At 45.3% G+C, this 14,798-nt stretch overlaps 1 protein-coding gene and 1 long non-coding RNA gene across 3 annotated transcripts in view; both read right to left on the reverse strand.

Moving 5' to 3' along the window:
- LOC141575129 (uncharacterized) overlaps positions 1-5,408 on the reverse strand; it is a 60,424-nt gene extending 55,016 nt beyond the window's left edge. Inside the window, exon 1 of the long non-coding RNA XR_012502486.1 lies at positions 5,221-5,408. This is a non-coding gene — a long non-coding RNA (uncharacterized LOC141575129). The remainder of the gene's footprint in view (positions 1-5,220) is intronic.
- Positions 5,409-11,733: 6,325 nt separating this feature from the next.
- The window catches only part of PRAG1 (PEAK1 related, kinase-activating pseudokinase 1), a 45,593-nt gene continuing 42,528 nt past the window's right edge, over positions 11,734-14,798 (reverse strand). For both annotated transcript variants that reach the window (XM_074353330.1, XM_074353329.1), the window contains exon 6: positions 11,734-13,720. In XM_074353330.1, coding sequence (XP_074209431.1) covers positions 12,563-13,720 — 1,158 coding nt within the window. In that variant the 3' untranslated portion in view covers positions 11,734-12,562. The remainder of the gene's footprint in view (positions 13,721-14,798) is intronic.

Genomic DNA, 14,798 nt, shown 5'->3' on the forward strand with positions numbered 1-14,798 from the left:
ATTAACGCTGAATGGAAAAGGTACACATGCTATGATTCCATTTACATATAATTCTAGAAAAATGTAAATTAACGTATGGTGGGAAAAAGCGTGTGAATGGCTACCTGAGGGTCAGATGAAGGTGGGGCGAGTGGGGTGAGGCAGAAGGGAGGGGTACAGTGGGCCACAAGGAAACCTTTGGGAGTGATGAGTATGTTCATTATTTTGATGGTGGTGTGATTTCATGGGTGCATTCCTACAGCGAAACTTACCCAACTGCAGCTTAAATATGGGCACCTCATTATATATCTATCAGTTGTGCCTCAAAACAGCTGTTAAAAAACAAAATGTGCTTCTCATCCGTACCTATCCTGCATTCTTCTTACTATCCTTCAAAATTCACCTCCAATATCACTTCCTCTGTGATCTTTCCTGACTCCTCCCCTCCTCCACATCATAAGACAAAATTAGTTCTCTTCCTCTGGACTCTCCTGTACCTTAGCTCATGTCTCTGGAACAGTTCGTGTTTATGTTGATAGTTCATATTTATGCCACTCTAATAATGTATTTGGTGCCCTTTCTCCTTAGCTCTACTGGGAATCATCCCTGTTAACAGTCTTGTCAACATTACTAAGATGCTTGGAAATGTTTATGATAAAAACAACATCCTAACATGACAGGCCCAGTACCATGAGCTCTTAAGTGAAAAGTATTACAGAAATCTAATAAATAAATCATAAAGAAATGCATAAAGCTTTTGTTCAACTACAGACAAGCAACTCATCACAACATTAATCCATAATGCTTGACAAAAACATAAGGAACCAAGCAGCTGATTAGCCTAAATAAAATAGGAAAGCTGAGAAGAGTGAGCTCGTCTTGGACCTGGCATTTGAGTAATTATCCTTAAAAATGTCTCCCCTTCATTGCCCTATACAATGAAAACCCTGGTTAGAAATGAAAGTTATGAAACACTTTTTTTTTTAGTTGAGTCCAGTCTAAAAGCTAGACAAACTGCATCAGGCTCCCAGGTACTATCCAGGACTGGAGAAAGAAAATTAATCCATGTAAATCTTAGATCACAATCTTCCTTTAGTAAACTAAATCTTTTGGTTGATCTTGGAAAAACTAGTTCACCTACTCTCTTTCAATTATACCATTTACCAGTCTAATGCACTAAAAGTCAAAAGATAGAACTGGATAACTTTACTCCTCCACAGGCAAGACAACCTCTTGGCCTTCAGTTTCCTCCTCTTTTACAGATGGATCACATGAAAATACTTTAAAAACATAAAGTATGACCCAGCAATTCAAATCCCAGGTATAGACCCCAAAGAGATGAAAACCCATGTCCATACAAACACTTGTACACTAATGTTCACAGAAGCCTTATTCATGGCAGCCAAAGAGTGGAAAAAAGCCAGTGTCCATCAGCTGATAAACGGACAAATAAAATGTACTACATCCACTCCACACCATGGAATATTATTCAGCAATAAAAATAAATGAAGTACTGATACACACTATGACACGGATGAACCTTGAAAAATATGCCGTGTGAAAGAAGACAGTCAAAAAAGCAACTATACTGCATGGCTCCATTGATACAGAATGTCCAGAAGAGGCAAAACTATAAAGACAGAAAGTAGATTCAGAGTTGCCTGGGAGGCACGAGGGCTTGAGAAGTGATGGTTTACATGAGGGTTTCTTTATGGAATAATAAAAATGTTCTAAGATTGTGACGGTGAATGCAAAATTCTGAAGTTACTAAAAGCTACTGAACACTATAAATGAGCAAACTGATACGTGCATTATACCTCAAGTTTTTTTTAAAAGTAAAGCATTTGTATGATAATTGAGTATTTTGCTTGAAGACTGGGGATCTAGAGAGATACAAGGAATACAGCAGCACTTCCCAAACTATGTGCAAACAAATCACATGGGGATCTTGTTAAAATGCAGCTTCTGACTCAATAGGCCCTGGGTGGAGCCCGAGATTCTGCGTTTCCAGCAAGTTCCCAGGGGTGCAGAATGCTGCTGACTCATGGATCATATTTTGAAGGATGTAAAAGAAGAGGATAAAGTCATTCTCCTTGAAGAATTTAAACAAGAATTGGTGAGACAAGACATCCAGAAAACAGATTTAAAAAGGTATATTTGAAAGAGGTGTGTGAGCACGCAAACTTTAAGTGCTGTTATTCAAGTTTGTGAGGATTATTCAAGTTTCAGCACTTAGAAAATGACCATAACTTTTTTCAAGCCCTGACTCAGTGCTGACTTATTTTGGCCATCATTGCCTGACTATCCCTGTCTTAAACCCACAATCCTTTCTTCACCTCTATCAGTCTCACAGGTAAAAGTCACAGGGCCTGGTCATGTCTTTGATCTCTAGTTTTTTCCCACATGGCTACTCTGTTCCTTACAAGGATGCTGGACAGGTGGTTCACAAAAGAGTGAGGGTCTCACCTAGGTGCAAAAGTGACTTAGGGAAACTCTCTGAGAGTATTACAGATCTTAGAAGCTGAACAGTGCTACACATTTCTAGTAATCAAAAAAACAGTGACTTGAGGATGTTAGGGCTCAGGGCATCCAACAGTGATCACAGTACAGCTCAGTGATTGACAGAGAAAGCATGACTTCTCACTCCAGGATTGTGGCATGTCACATGTTTCATTGACTTTTGTTTTTAATGCAGACACATTTCCTGAGGAGGTCTTATGGATGCAAAAATGAGTTAAACAGGAAGATGTACATATTTCTATCTCTCATTTGTTCTTTAACAAAAAATCGAATTTTAGCATCCCTCAAGATCCCAGATTTTACCAAGAACTGGATGTTATCAACTCAGACAGAAGCTTGAAAGAGGTTTTATGATCTTCATGGCCCACCTGGCAGCCTCTGCCCACTTTGAAGATTTTCAGTACTTGTCAGGGCCCTCGTATTGTCTTAACTTCCTCTGACCTTTCTGGATGACAAGAGCTGGGGGGGAGGCGTGGCACCCACAAAAATGCACCCTGCTACAGCCAGAAAGGGTCCACTGCAGGCAGCCCCTGGCTCCGGATGCAGAGAATAGTCATTCTCAGCCAAAGCAAACACTTCCCCATCTGGGAAGCCCACTGAGTGACAAGCAGCTTTTGATGCAGACATCACTTCCCCAGAGAGCTATTTGTTTGGAGGCTCTGGAGGAGAGAGGAAAGAAGCTTGTCCGCCAAGATGCCATGCTATCATATTTTTGCTTCCTGCAACATGATCCTCATGAGTTTGGGTAGCAGTGGTTACCTTGGCACTTTAAAAGGAAAGTTGCCTCTGAAACCAGATTCTTCCTGGCAGAGCCCTGACATGCTTTTATGAAGGCTGATGAAATAATCTGCTGAGGCTTGAGCTTACTTTCACAGACCTCTCCAACAGAAACCAGGCAGAGATCAGAACTCCACCGACCGTAGCTGTGAGGGACGCAGGGATAGGTTCGTGAGGTCTGTGGATCCCTTATCCCAGAAAGACTGAGAAATTATTTTGGAAAACTGAATCCCTACTGTCAGAACATCACACTGAGAAGCAGCTCAAAAGGAAGGCACCATGGGGCCATTGCCAGGCAACAGAAGTGTGTCTTAAAGCTGATCTGAATTTGGGGAAACCCAGAGAACAGAGCACTACATAATGGAAATTTTTGCTCAACAGTATTCCTTAAAAATCACTGATAAACATTACAATGACTTGTAAACTTACGTACACTTATGAATTCAGGTGGTTCTTGTCAAATTTCATCCTACGTTTTACCTAAGCACTGAAGAAAAAGTGCACCTCCTGTCTAGGAAGTCACATGAAATTCTCTATTCCAAGTAACTCAATGAATGCACAGCGTGGAGTTCTGCTGAGACAACAGGGCGCCCAGCCTTTCAGCCCTGAGCCCCGAAAGGCTGAGCCCCACTGCAGGTGTCCAGTACTGGGGGGTACTGGGACAGCCTCACTACAAACCTCATGAGTGCCACCAAGCTGGCGTCTTAATGACACTCGGACTCAGTCTAAAGGTGAAAAATCTCCCACTAAAGAGTGAAAAATAAGCAGCTTGAGGAGTTTGAAAACTCCTGCTCCCTTTCTGTGCAGGGAGCCTCATTTTGGGGCAGGAAATGGTATTTGGTGTTTTAGAGCAGTCTGGCCAAGAAACCACACCGCTCTGTCCGGCTGTCCTGCCTGGGGCTGGACACTAGGCTGACAAGCCTGAGGGGAGGGAGACACCACAGGAAAGTGACTGTGGAGTCACAGTAGTGTCAAGTTGAGTTTGCTGCCTGGGACATGCCCCACATGCCCATCACAGGCCCCTCGAGGCCTCAGCGCAGGGGAGGCGGCAGCTTGGCAGAGCACTGATCAGGGCTGAGCAGATGGTCCAAGAGAGAATGCTCTCCCTCTGGGTACCAAGGGGGATACTGTCACTCTGGGAGTGCACGTAAGGTAATTCAATTGAAAATGATGTCAATAAAACTTGGGTGCATCTGTTACTACCCACCTCATTCCCACACATCTCAGAGGGTCAGATGGTGTTTGCATGACATGCTTGAGAAATTGTAAAATGTTCCTTTAAATTTAACTTTTGACATTTGTGATGGAGCTCACTGTAGTCACTACTGCAGCGGAAAAACAAAGGACAGCTTAGGTGTAAAAGACAGAGGCTTTGGGGGTCCCTGCGTGAAGGCCAGTGCATCATTCCTCAGAAATGTGGAGAATGTTGGGTCTGACCACAGATGACATGGTTCCAGGCTGGGTCCTGTCACTCACCAGTCATTAGGACTCTCCAGCAAGTCACTCAGTTTCTCTGAGGCTCCCTGTCACGCTCTGTGCTTGGGGATGCTGTGCCACCTTAGAGGGCTGCTGTGAGATAAGGCATGTGGAAGTGCTTGGCTAACTGGAAGGCCCTGGGTGATGTGTGAGCCACCATTTTTCCTGAGCAGTGGTCACAGCCATCAACTGTAAACCACACATCTTCATAAATACCAGCAAAGCATTTATTAAGCACCCACTGTATACAAGATAAGGGGTTAGGGAATGGGGAAATGAAGTTGTCTCAGATGTGGTCAATGCCTGCAAGGGGCTCATGGTCAACTTAGAGAGGAACATACTACATCACCACTCTTGTTATAATGAGATACAAAACAAAGCCTACCTCTCCAAGCAGTGAGTCAGGAGGATGGGGTCAAGAGTGACCCAGAGTGAGGGAGTGCAGGGCTGAAACGGATGCTGCCTTACCTGGGCGAGGTGAAGCTTGAGCTGAATGTTGAAGGACAGCCAGGATGTCCATGGGTCCCCAGGAAACATTCAATCACACAGCAATGCTTAGCGGAGACTGGAAGGCATGCAGTATACATGCCAGTCCTGGTTTACACTTCACCTATCAGTTCACCTTTCCAGACCTCGATTTTCTCTTAAAATGTAGATTTTCTGTCTTGATTCCTAAATATATCAGAGAAGTATTGTAAGGAGGTAGAACGATATTTAGAATACCAAGACTCTAAGTTGTTTAGAAAAGTCAGGTAAACAAAGAGACTATTATTATGTCATTCATAGTTTTCCAATATTTTCATTTGACGCCAAACTAGAAATCTGTGTTTATGCAACCCAGGGAGCCCGGGAATGAAAGGTTGCTGGTGTGAAGGCATTCCTTTCTCGGTGCTCAGACCACAGGGGTGTGTGAGCAAAAGCCTGATAAAGAACTGGATTACATGGCCGGTTTCTGCTCACTACATGTCGTGGTGTCCGCTTACAGACACACAGACACCACACAGAGCCCAGCGGTAGCCACTGCCAGGGCTTGTGGCGTGCTCTTAACAACATCACTCTAGAAATATCAAGTGTCTCTCTCCTACGTCCCTTCCTTCCCTTCATGGTCATGTTAGAGGTACCACAGAGGAGAAATTCCAGACCTTCCAGGGCTTGTTCCCTGGAAGGTGATAATCCCAACTCTCCAGCAAACTGCTCCTGGAGAGCAGCTCCCAGAGGCCTACGTGCACCATGGTGAAAGCCCCTTTGTAGGTACCCTGGTGAGCTGGATGCTGCTCAGAAATAGTTATCCTCCCCCAAAGGGCAGCAAACCCCAGGGCACAATGCCCTTGGTTTTCTTCATTCCAGTGCTTTCTCCAATGGGCTGTTGCCTTTTCAGAGCTGAAACAAAGGGGGTTGCCCGGCGATAAACCAGGGCCCAGCAGCTGGCTCGGGGCCCGTCTGCAGGATGAGGGTTGCAATCAAATGTGTGATTCATAGCTGGGAGGAGGCTGCCAGCTCCAGCTGCAGGGGCAGAGGCAGCACTGGCTAGAAGGCTCTCCCTGGTGTGCCCTTGTGTGCCTTCTGTGTTGGAAATACAGCTCCCCCTGCCCCTCCACTTCTCTCCACCCCACCTTCCTTGTCTCCACGTGGAACCGTTCCACAGGGCAGAACAGCCAGTGAGCCCCTTCACTCTGTCCAGACCCAATCAGGTACTTGAAAGAGCACATGACTCACACTGAACTCAGCCAAGACCAACAGCTCAGGCTCCTTTTGTTGAAGAGTTAAGTCTAAGCTCCATAAACAATTTCAATGAGTGGAGTTCTTGCTGCTTACATGGCAGTGTCTACAGCCAGGGAAAGAAATGACCACACTGGAGCCACAGAAAAGCCAAGCGGCAGAGTAGCACAATCTTTTTCTTCCTTGAACGCTCTTTCTGGACAATCATCCTGAAAGTATTTTCCTCTGAGACCCAGCCATCATCAGCAGGTCGGGTTTGCTGTCAGGGATCAATGCCAAGCTTATCAAAGAAGTGCTGGGTTCCAAGTGCGAGAACCAGCAGTGCCACTCCAGGAGTGAGGGCCAAGGATGAATTTCATCACTGAACTTAGAGGTCTGCTGCCAATGCTGACTGCGGTTTGGGGTACACCTCAGGATTTCTATCTGGGAGGAAAAACAGTCCATCTCTCTCCATGGAAATTACATGGGTTGTCTAAGAACCAAGGAGCAGTTGCAGTAAGGTGTCAATTCACACTCTGGTGAATGATGCTCTTCGAGCTGCACAAATGATGCTTTTAACGCCTGAGTAGAGGGCGATGAAATCCCTGAATTCTCTGAATCCAGTGAGGGATCAAGTTGTTCCTCACTTTAAGAAAGCTTCTGCTGACACCCTGCTAAAAGAGAAAAGCAAAGTGCTCTTGCATCCCTGATCTACTAACTTTTGTGTGAGACAGAAGAAATATATATGCATCTGCTCTTTGGTGCACACGGAACACAGGAAAAAGAAAGAAGGAATTAGGGCATGGGTGACTACAAGGGACGGGTGAGAGCAGGGTGGGAAGGATGGAAGGATGGTGACAGGGGATGAGCCGTAGTGATACTTTGCTGAGTATATCTTTTAGAATAGTTTGGGCTTTTAGTGCCATGTTATGGTTTATATACTCAAAATCAGTAAGACTGAGGGGTAGTGAGAGGCGAGCTCCGTTACTCCTTTAGGAAAACTGAAAATTAATTCCATCATCATGGTGATGGGAATGGTCAGTAAAGAAAGGACATAGATAAAATGTACATTTCTTAAAGCCTTTCTGACTTTTTAAGTAATCTATGAACTCAGAAATTGAAATCTACCCAATCTAGAGCTCTACATCTTCCATTATCACTGGAGCTCTTTGAGAACAGAATAGATGTAAAGGTGTATATATGATCCCAGCAAAGGTCTGACAAGAGTGATGCTGTAGACTGAATATTTGCGTCTCCCGCAAATCCATACATTGAAACTCAATTCCCAGTGTGATGGTATTAGGTGATGGAGCCTTTGAGAATTGATAAGGTCATGAGGGTAGGGCCCTCGTGAATGGGAACAGTGGTCTTATAAGGGACACCACAGCAAGCTCCCTTGCCCCTTCTGCAATGTGAAAACACACAGTGAAAATATGGCATCTATAAACCAGGAAATCGGCTCTCATCAGAACTGAATCTGCTGGCACCTTGTCTTGGACTTCCCAGCTTCCATAACTGTGAGAAATAAAATCTTGTTGTCATAAGCCACTCAGTGTATGGTATTTTGTTACAGCAGCCCGACTGGACTAAGACACAAGAATATCCTTTTGGGGGTTGTGGGAAGTCCTCAGGGCTGGATCCAGGCAAGTGGTAAAGGTGGTTTGCCTCTGAATCTTGCTTTCTCATTTCCTGCCTTCTCTTCTACCCTCAGAAAAAGAGTCCGGTTCCCATGCTCAGTTCCCTCAGTCTGTCTCTATGCCTGGTGATCCCTGATAAAGCACTAAGTCAGGAGTCTGAAGAATGACCTTTAGGTCCTAATATCATACACGAACTTTTTGATAGCTAAGGACATTTGGTGTTCAGGTCAGTGTTTTTGCAGGAAATAGCTGTTACTGCTTCTGGTAAAGGATCTGGGAAGATTTGAATCCAGTATTTAGATTTATGTGATAAACATATATGTTCAAGTCCCATTGGGATTTTCCAATAAGCTGGCTTGTTGGCATGCAGAAAAATCCTGAGTACACTTGACTTTGCTTCCCCTACTCCAGAAAGTTGGGAAGGATGTAATCAAGTCTCCAGAGGAAAGATGCAGATCAGAGAAGACCTGAATATCCAGGATCCAGTAAAGATCCAAATCGATCATGGAAGTTCTGGTCATCCAACCCCAGTTCCCCCCAATCAATGACATCATATCTCTTTGGGTTAATTTAGACTCCTTTCCTGAAGACCTCCTTTCCAGGACACAGATCCTCCAAAGGCATCTGTTGCCTGGAGTAGGTTTCCTTGACTATCCTTTAACAGCATTAATTAGCACTGGAAGAGGAGGAAAGAGTAACTTGTCAAGACATTAGCAATCATCCATAGAACTTGCCCCAAATGTTTTGTCTTTCATTTTTAGTAATGACAGCAGCTGGTTTAAATTTTAGTTTGCAATAAATCAATTCCATTTACTTCAGCCTCTATTAAATACGCCACGCAGATTTTACCTTATAAACCTACTATTCTAATAAGCCTATCCTTAGATCTTCAAAGATTTATAGACATTCATCAGAGCACGAAAGGGCTGCTTCCTTTATTGGTTGTATACTTAAAGAACACATTTTAGAGAAGTCATTAAAGTAACATGTGCCTTCCCTCTTCAGAATCTTCATAATTGTTTTGTGCACATGTGTACATCACAAAAGAGCTTTCTCCAGCCCCTAGCTTCTGAAAACCAGGACGTGACACGCAGAGCGGTAACTACAGTTCCCCAGAGCCCTGTCTTTTTAGATCTGAGCCATGTATTATGATAAACAAATAATCCCTGAAGTGCTTATCTTGCTTCTGGCAAAGATATAATAATTTCGATGATTGCTTCGAAACGCCTACAGGAAAGAATTTAGGAGAAGAAAAAGATTCCACAACTTGGCATGAAAAAGGAAAAGGCCCGTTAACAGCCAAAATTACAATGTGGAAAGGATGTGGGGGCGACTTGACTCAGAGTTGGAGGGGGAAAAACCTGGAGATGTAAATACCAGTAGCTGGGTCTAAAGCCAAGAAACATAGGAGATGAACTCACAGACAACAGGATTATTAAACAGCCAGATGTTACGAGACTGTCATCATACAAAGGTCCCCACTTACTCTGAACCTCAGTCTCGTGGAACATACTCTTGTTTTTGGACTTAATCTGTTTGGTGCTTGAGCTCTGTATGAGGCAGAGCCATGTATCCTTGGTATATTTTGAGGTAACAAAAAACCAGTGATCATGAGCCCCTGAATTCTGTGTGACTGAAGCTATTTGCCAAACTGAATATCTCTAGCCACGTGACTTACCATTCAGGGAAAGAGCTGATTCAGGGAGTTGAGTAGGTGGTGAATGCCCTGTATAACCACCTTGAAGAAACTAGGCCTGAACGCTTCTCACCGGAATTTCACCTACGGTGGATATAAGAAATTGCCCTATCTAGAAAAATGCCTTTTTATTTTTATGTGCTACTGGGAACATTATTTGATGCCTCTAAAACAGGAAATCCTTGACAAAGTCCCTTCAAAACCAAGCACTGGGAAAAGCTTTGTTCCTCCCATAAACTATTTCCTAAAATTACACAAAGAATTCTACAGTTGTTTTCCACTTTTCTAAGTTGGTGGACAGACAGCTCAGAAGTAAGTTTTCTGATTACCACCTTTCTTCTCATTTAGAACTTATTGCTAGAGTTCCTTCTCTTTCCACCTTTACTTTTGGGTTCATTTTAAAACCTTTCCACCATCTCAAGTTATTTTTTTCCTGAAGTGGGTGGCCTATAAAAAAAGGTGCAATTAATTCAGAGGTTTAAAATGTGCCTCTTGAGACATGTATTTCCAAGTACCGCTGCCTTCCCCTGAAAGAATATGTTTCCTCCCTTGCCATTGTTTATTTATTTGAAGTAAGAAAGGACAAGAAAGCAAAAGACAGTAAATCAAGGGCGGAGGAGGGTTTGCCTGGAAACTTTCCAGGAAGAAACTGATAAAATAATATCCCCTGAAAGAGATGAGTCCTATGGAGAATTACGATTCCCATGTCCAAAACTCTTTCTCTTGTACATAATTGGAAGTTTGTTTTAGCCAGTTCAAGCAACAAATGAAATGACAAATATGCTCTGTAGCCGTATGTTTCCCTGAGGATGCCTGGAAATGTGGGTTTGTTCTCCTGGAGTCCCCCACTGGAAGGCGGAGCTTGCAAAAGGAGTGAAATGAATATGCAGAAGGGGACTTGAGAGATTTCCCCATCCTGGCTGCTAGCCACATTCCTAGGTTTCTACAACATCCATTAAGATCTTTGCATTTGTTTTATAACTGCCCATAGTTGCTAACAGGTTTGAGAAATTAATTAGTTCTGAAGTCGGAAGATTGCCCTTTAGGTAGAAATACAAGGGTCTTGAGCTGTTTCCCTTCAAATGAGTAATGAGTGACTTTTTATGTGTCAAACTTTGAGGAGGAAAGACCTGGGGCTTCCTAATTTTCTTTGTTCATTTTTAAAGGCATGGTAACAAATAGTGACTACAGTTAGTAGTAGGTGCCAACAAGTCTATTAACTGAGTGAGCTTTTAAAAATGGAAACCCAAAGGAGCTCAGAAGAGCAGCGACTAGTATTCTAAAAGTGGGAACACCTGAGCTCTATACTTGCCTTTGCCTTTTCTTAGAACAGTAGTAGCAGTGGGCTGTTTTCCACCTGGCACCCCATCCTTTCCTCCCGACCCTGCACAGGGAGGCCGACTGCATCATCAAGGACCCCTTGCTGTATGACTTCCCATTGGTTTTGGCCTAGAGATGACAGGCAGGAAACAGCTTGAGTTAATAGGTAATCCTCCCCAACACAGCCCTTGCTTTTGCCTCATCCTCCTTTGTTTTTCTCTTAACCCTGTCCATACCTCTATAAGTCGTCCCGTTAAGGTCTTGTTATTTGAACCACCTGGAGTGGCTTCTGTTTTCAGCCAGGCCTCTGATACCAACGATAACCAGCTTTGGCTGTTTGGAAATGGATTTTGAGCAGTTAGGATTGAATTCTGAAACTCTAGGATCACACCAGCTGTGTCTAGGTTCTTCCTAAGAGACTGTTAGGTGAAGAGAGAGAAACAGGGAAGATTACTTGGTCCTGACAGGCTTGGGGCCTTGCGGCCTGTTGCTCTATCCTATAAGAAGTGGAAGATCAAGGATACTTCAAGTGGTCTTGAAGCCAGTGCTTCAGAGGCTTATAAACACTTTTATCCACCAAAGATATTAACGCACTTGGAGATTAAAAAAAAAAAAAAAAAAAAGCTCTGCTCACTACTCAACCAAAAAGTTTAATTAAAAATGGAGGCTTTAAAAAAAAAAGGCATTTGACAAGAGGGTAAAGAGATTCCATAGTTAGGCCAGAGTCCAGGCTCCGTTCTGCTGGCCACATTATCCTAGGGACCTTGCAATGAGCTAGAGATATACAGAACTGCAGGGAAAAACAAGATTTGGTCACCAGCAAAGCCCATTAACAATTCCCGAGAAATAAAAACATAATAAAGTCTAACCTTTTTTCACCATTGTGCTGCTTGGTCTGGCTTCGCTCGCTCACGGGGTGCCTTGTGCTGAGGCCTTGCGCTGGACCCTTGAGAGCAGAGCTCCTGGTGGGAGACAGCTTCTCCTGAAACTGCAGCTCACCGGTCGCGCAGAAGCGCGGCGCCCGGCACTGCGATCTGGAGCCTTCAAGCTGGAGCCTGCGCACGCGCGGCCAAGCTTCAGCCACCCCTCGCGAGAACACTACCCCTCGCGAGAACACTGCCCCTTCCCCACTGCTGAGAACCTTAAAGCAGCCGCTTAAAGGGCCTTTGAGGGAGAGCGTGGGCTCTACAGAGCAAGCTCGCTTCCCGTTATTTGATTATTTGATCAAAAAATAACTTTCCTTGGCTTCTGAACAAGGGGAAAAAAAGATGAGGCCAGACCAGAGTGGGCAATGACATTGTCAGCATTTTGTATTCATATATTTTATATATATATATATATTACATCCAAGTACGACAGTCATTTGTACCATTTCCCAGGGAGATACAGATGTTTACAAGACAAGGCAGGGCACAAGGGTCAGGAAGAGGGTCAGGCATGGAGGTGGGCGGGGGCTGCCTCACAGAAGCTGCAGGAGCTTCAGGGATTGTAAAAGGGCTCCGGGCTCCGCTGATGCCAGATACTGGCAGCAAAGCCAGTCCTCCAGCTCCACCCCTCGCCGGCGGTCCACCGCCTTCTCCGCGAACTTCATCATCATCAGGGCCCGCTTCATGTCAATCCAATTGTTCAGTGTGGTGCACAGCACCTCCTGCGAGGTGCCTGGCTGCTCCACCAGCTCCCGCCGGGGCCCCCACAGCAGGCACTGCAGCACGCGCTTGGCCTCTCCGATGCGGATGCGCTTGATGGGGTCGGCCTCCAGCAGCAGATGAGCGAGCTGCTGCAGGCCGGGCGAGTAGAGGGACAGGGCGGGCAGGGGGGGCAAGTCTTCCTGCCGATAGTCCTGTTCCCGAAGCTGGGCCCGTACCTCGAATGGGTTGGGCTGGTGGAGCAGCTCATAGATGAGGATGCCCGTTTGGAACTCATCAAACTTGCGGTACTGGGAGGCAGACACGATCTCGGGGGCCAGCCGGGCCTGGCTCTTTTTCTGCTGCAGGTTGGTGGTGCCTCCAGGCTTCTGCTTGGCCTTCAGGAAGTTGCTGATGATGAGTCGGGGCAAGTGCTTCTCACTGGGCCCTCCCTGACAGGCGGGGGCAGCTGGAGGGGTGGGAGAGGGGCCAGAAGAGGGAGTAGCAGCAGGGGCAGGGGATGTGGTGGTGAGAGGGGCGCTGGAGGCGGCAGAGGAGACAGGAGGGGTGGGATGAGCAGGGGAGGCCTGGGGGGTGCAATGCACCAGCAGCAGGTTCTCCAGGCACAGGTCTCGGTGGATGATCCCGTGCTCCTTCAGATGCTCCAACCCATTGCAGAGCTGCAGGAGGAGGAAGCACACGCGGCGCTCGTACACCTCAGGCTCAGACTGATGGCTGGTGGCTGAGCCCCGCACAAAGTCCAAGGCGGTCTGGTGGGGCACCTCTCGGGTGATGACCACCACGCAGTCCTGCTCCTGGGCAGGGGGATGTGAGGGCAGGGCAGACAGAGGGTCCTTGGGTGCATCGGGAGAGGTGAGCATGCTGGAGGGCACCGAAGCTACAAAGTGGCCGCAGTCCTGCTGGATGTTGAAGTGCACAGGCACCGAAGGGCTGCAGTATGAGGCTGTTTTGGGCTCAGGGGTTTTGCAGATCTGTAGGGAAAAGGAGAAGTCAGGTCAAGAGCCATCACTGGCAAATGGTGTTAGGACATTTAGATATCCACATGCAAAAAGGTGAACTCAAACCCCAACCTCGCACTGTACACACAAATCAACTCAAAATGGATCACAGAGACTTAGGTGTGAGAGTCAAAACATACACATTTTCTGAAGAAAACATAGGAAAGAATCTTTGAGACCTTGGGTTGGGCAAAAATTTCTCAGATACCACACCAAAAGCATGGGCCATAAAACAAAAAAAGGATAAACTTGACTTTATTGAAATTCAAAATTTGTGTGCTTCATAAGATACTAACAAAATGGAAAGACAAGAAATAGAGTGTGAGGAAATATTTGCAAAATACATTATCTGATAAAATGATTCCTATCCACAATTTACCTAAAATTCCTGCAATGCAGTAATAAGATAAATTACCCAGTCAAAAAGTAGGCATAAGATATTTATAGGCATTTCACCAAAGAAATATGTAAATGGTCATGAGCACACGAGATGTTCAATATCATGAGTCATGAGGGAAATGAAAATCAAAACCACAAGATACCAGCTGACACCCACCAGAATGGCTATAATAAAATGTCAGTGTCTATTAGGCTATGGAGAAATGGGAACTCTCATATTTTGCTGGTGGAATGTAAAATGGTATCATCACTTTGGAACACAGTTTGGCAATTTCTTAAAAAGTTAAACCTAAAATTATCATTCAACCCAGCAAGAGTGAGTTCCCTGCAGAACAGTGTGCAGTGTGGCCCATTGGAACTGGGAGGAAGATACCCTTCTGCACAGTGTGTGGGGCAACAGATTCTCAGGAAGCCAGGTAAGCACTTACACATGCAGTCAGCCTCACAGGGGAATCAGCAGCTACCTGACAGCAGGTGTGTCTAACCACTGGGATGCTCCCTTCTTAGGGAACTTTAGAGCTGACCCAGGTCCTAAACCTCTAGGACTTGGCCAAATTCTCTTAGGATGCCCGAGTTTCTAGAGCCAGGGAAATATGCCCTGCCTACTGGCTGGCATGACCAGCTGATTTTAGTGAGCCGCTAAGTGGAAGCC

The sequence above is a fragment of the Camelus bactrianus genome, chromosome 26, assembly GCF_048773025.1.
Source record: "Camelus bactrianus isolate YW-2024 breed Bactrian camel chromosome 26, ASM4877302v1, whole genome shotgun sequence".
Lineage (NCBI taxonomy): Eukaryota > Metazoa > Chordata > Mammalia > Artiodactyla > Camelidae > Camelus > Camelus bactrianus.